This window comes from Bidens hawaiensis, unplaced genomic scaffold, assembly GCF_021521415.1.
Source record: "Bidens hawaiensis isolate Kalapana, Puna unplaced genomic scaffold, B.hawaiensis_p1.1 tig00062817_1, whole genome shotgun sequence".
NCBI lineage: Eukaryota > Viridiplantae > Streptophyta > Magnoliopsida > Asterales > Asteraceae > Bidens > Bidens hawaiensis.
Window position 1 is genome coordinate 56275 of NW_027501278.1, and position 4562 is coordinate 60836.

The following is a 4562-nucleotide window of genomic DNA, read 5'->3' on the forward strand; positions in this document are numbered from 1 at the left end:
ATATACTTATTTAATTAGCATTAACCTGACCAGAACATGACCACCCAATTTAATTAGCTACTAAACAAAATAAAAAGAACTGTTAAAAGCATAAAATAATATAAATTTTTTGTAAGAGCTTTAAGAAAAATTTTTAGTTACCTGTAGCTGCATATGGCCGTCTGGTTAGTTTAATGCGGCCCATCTAGGCGTCTATATTTCGCCCCACGCGCCTACTTCACCAACAACCAACTTTTTTTGTTCGAATTCTCTGTACATTTCAAGCGGAATCAAATTAAAAAAAAAAAAACAAGATACACAACTATTGTACACAAAGAAGCACGTGTATAACATAGCACTTTCGGTTATTAATTTTATCTTTACTGTTGCATAGATGAATTTTGCATAATAAACAAGACTTCTTTATGCTACAGAGTAACACTAAAATATGCTTTTAAAAATATTATATTCAAACAAGGTTCTGGAACTGCTCATACATAATCCTCATCATGAAATTTCCTTCTAATAGGCTGCTGATCCAAAATAGTCTTGCTCTATGCAAATTTAGAAATCAGAATACATTATTGTTGATACTCTATTATAACTTTATTATAAGGTTTCGGGTGTACACAAGTTAATTTATTCTATATTAATAATGCATGCAAAATTTTAATATAATGTATTATCACATTCTAACACAATGAATACAAGACGCGTGCTAGGGCGTTCAACGCATCTGTTAACCCTCTTCGAATCAACTTAAGGATCCAATGGGAAATTCCAATGGTCGTCCAAGAACAGAAAAACTTCCCAGGTAGTTCAAGTCTAACTTTAAATCCAGTTGACACAATGTTCGTAAACATACAAAACGCAAATGCTGCAACTTTGGTCACGCATTCATTAGTATAAAAGAAAATTATATAGGTGTCCATGGGTCGGTTTAATGTTCAAACCAAATCGAAATTTTGGTTTTTGAAAACCGTTTGGTTTTTAAGTTTGTGTTTCAGTTTTGCAATCCGGGTTTAATTTTTAGGCCAGAAAACTGGTCCAAAATAATGAATTTGGACCTAAATGTTTTTGTTAATTAAAACATATTATCAGATCTAGTCCCAATTTCACACAATTCAAGTTTAATAGCCAAAAGTTACACATACATACCGTCCAATTGCGTCGTGTTCAGAAGCGATTGAAGGGGAGAAGATTGACAGCAAGCTGCCGGTGGTTGGTCCCATGCTTCAAGTGAAGATTGACGATGATTGCACCATCCAATTGAAGACTGATGATGTATTGTAATTGCACCGTAACCGTTCAATTCAATTAATTGCAATTGATGGTAGAGTGGCGCCAGGTAGACAAATATCGGAACGCTTGAGATGGTCGCCGGAGTTGATCGGAGAAATGATGAGGGCAATAAATTTTACGGCATCTCACAAAGAAGCAAGGTTGCATATAATATAATATAATATAATAAAATATAATATAATGTAATATAGATATAGATTATTCTGCTCACCCACAAATATACAGGGATTGCTTATTTTACATTACTTGCTTTTCCAAAAAGTCATTAGGTGTTATGCGAGGAAGAAGTTACATTTTTATAACTAACTTATTGTCAAAAGTTATAAAGAGGTTAATAAGAAATCCCAAACACTCCCATAATACAACATGTAAGCACTTGTGAATGTTCGAGATTATTACAGTTAAAAAGTCACAAGAATTGTTTAAAAAATCTCAAATATATCATGCAACATATATATGATCTTGGCTGAATACTCGTTATTATTACACTTGTGGGAGAGAAAAGAAGAATGGTTTATATGTAGCCGAAGTATCACAGTGAAATCAACATGTATAAATCAATCGTCAAAATCATCTTTAATTTCTATGGGAATCTAAGGGGTGGACCCAGTAACAGACAAATGAGTGGTCAGGGGCACCCTCTCCCCACGAAAAAAAAAGTTTTTTTTTTTTATAAAAAATTAGTATTATTTTCATGCAAAAATCTCGGTCAATCCATAAAAGTTTGGTTAGGCGTCCGGATTGAACCCCAAAGAAATAAAAATGTTGGGTCCGTCACTGGATACCCTATCATACCCGTCGGCAAATTTTTCTCAACTTATTGGTGTTTTTGTCCGCCACTATTGACATGTTTTGGTGTAGCGAAGCTGCGAAACACGTGTGTTTGTGTGTTGCGATACATAATACGGTTACGCAACCATATAACCGTATATTTTTCTCTCCCACTATAACATTATGAACTAGGAACATAAAGTGTTTTTTTATCCTCAAAATTCTCTCAGGAACGTGTTCAATACAATTATTATTTCCCGTACGTAGTAAACTGCAAAAATGGTAGAATTCACTTGTGTGTAATTTTTTTATACAGAGAGTAACGTAGTATGATTTCATGGTTACATAAAGGCTTCATGTATTACATTTCAAGCAAGATATACAAATGTTTTTTTAGTTCTAACAGCTCTTTTAGTAAAAGCGTTCTAGTAAGCCTCTTGGTCACTCATTCCCGGGTTGACGGCATAATCATTCCCCAGCTCTTTCTTGAGCTTCTAGTATTGTCTAATCTTCTCTATGTATAAATATAATCACGTACTATAAAAATGAAATCATATTAATGATTTAGTTCATATATAAATATGAAAACGCTTAGAAGATAATATAGAGGTCACCATCAAATTGAGATAAAAGTGAAGCATGTGCTGATGGCCCTTAAATCATTACCACCATCTTAAAAGAATCTAATTTCCATACAATAACACACTATCAATATCACAAATTAACACTAAAATTCCTCAACATAACACATAAAAAATAATACAACCTTTTACTCAAATCTCAAGATTATTACTTAATCACCACAAACAACATCAATATTTAGTTATAAAAGGAAAAAAAAAGTTACAGTAATGTATGTAAATGATCATAATCAACTTAACTCATGATGAGATTATTTGACTGGATTTGTGTCTTCTGTTTCAATAATATCATGAGTTGAGCCTTTTGACACTCCAGTTTCGTACCCAAATTCCTACTTCTGGACCCGATCGCCCTAACAACCCTCGGAAACTCCACGAACCCACGAATTCCACGCTTTATGTGTGGATTTTCCGGCTCTAACGACGCCTTTCTACCTTGTAATTTCAATGAACTCTGAGATATCATGACATTGCGGTTTTCGGGCTTGTCTTGCTCTTGGTCATTATTATTTTGGGTCATTTTCTTAATCTCCAATTCTGATATCTTTTCTTCTAAAATAAATTTAGCTTCACTAAGCTTCATTTGAACCCTTTCTTCTCTCAAAACTTCAGCCACACGTAACATCTTTCTCTCTTCTTCCATTTCCATCTTCAATCTACTCATTTCTGATTTACTTGCTGCTAGTTCACCCGCAAGTTCTTCGCACACTTTCACCACCGCTTCTCTTTCTTTCCTCTCCCCACACACCTCTTTGGTTAGCTTCTTGTTCAAAGACTCCGCCTTTTTACGTGCTTTTCGTTCATACTCGAGCTGTGCTTTGAGCTCCATGATCTGCGCTTTAGCCGTATCGAGTTCCGAATCCATAAACGGCTTGATAAACGTAAGATCCCAGAAAGATGCAGTGATTTTGCGAGTAGAAACAGGTAAATGAAGAAGATGAAGTTGCTTGTTTTGATCTTCTTGTTGTTGTTTATTTTCTTGATGGTGATTTTGAGGAGAAGTATAGAATGGATTTTCGTACAGTTTCCAGGTAGGGGATGTTCTTGTGTTGATCATCATCATAGTTATCATCATCTACTCTTGCATCAACTTCTTTTCTTATAGAAGATTACTTTAATATTACTTTTTTTTTTATTATTTGTTTAATGTTTATACATATAAAAGATAAAATGTTGCTTTTGCACCTGGCATGTTAGGCTTTTATTTGTGGAGGTGGACCTATGTGAGGGATGAATAGATGGCAATTGTAAAAAGGAAGGAGAGATCACATGGTCTTCTTTATTTATGGACACACTCACTCATCATCACTCTCCATCTTAGATACAGGAAACTCAATACTAGTTATAATATTACTAACGTTTTCCAAACCTAATAAGCTGAGAAGCCGGTTGTTCTATTATATATACTAGTCCTTTAATTTAAATAATTAAAAAAATTACTTTCTTTATAGTATGAAAATTCACTACAAGAAAACTAGGTTTTTCATCGCATTTGCGGTCACAAAACGGTAGCGATTGCCCTATTGTGATCATTGTGCGATTGAAAATGTGGATTTTGCAACTATAAAAATGATCTTAAATGTTGCGGACATATTCTGGAACCATAAAACCGGTTGCGACCTATGCTCATTTCGCTACTGACTTTGTTTTCGACGCTTTCATTGCCACGTACCGTTTTGCAATGGCATCGTTGTGACTTTTTTTGGATCACCTTTTACAAACTTGGGTCCATCTTGTGACCGTATCAATGCATTGTTTCTTTCTTAGAACTTGCGACCAAAGTGTTTTAATTTAAAATTTTTTTCAACCGTTTTTTATTTTAAACGTGCTAAATCTTCATATATTTAAAATTTTAGCATTTATCAAAAT

General features: G+C 34.1%; 1 protein-coding gene across 1 annotated transcript; it reads right to left on the reverse strand.

The window, feature by feature from the left end:
- Positions 1 to 2656: 2656 nt before the first annotated feature.
- Positions 2657 to 3806, reverse strand: LOC143603809 (protein BRANCHLESS TRICHOME-like). Its single transcript, XM_077080502.1, has one exon. It carries the CDS (start codon positions 3766 to 3768, stop codon positions 2929 to 2931), a length of 840 nt encoding a protein of 279 aa, XP_076936617.1. The 5' UTR covers positions 3769 to 3806; the 3' UTR covers positions 2657 to 2928.
- Between the last annotated feature and the right edge of the window lie 756 nt (positions 3807 to 4562).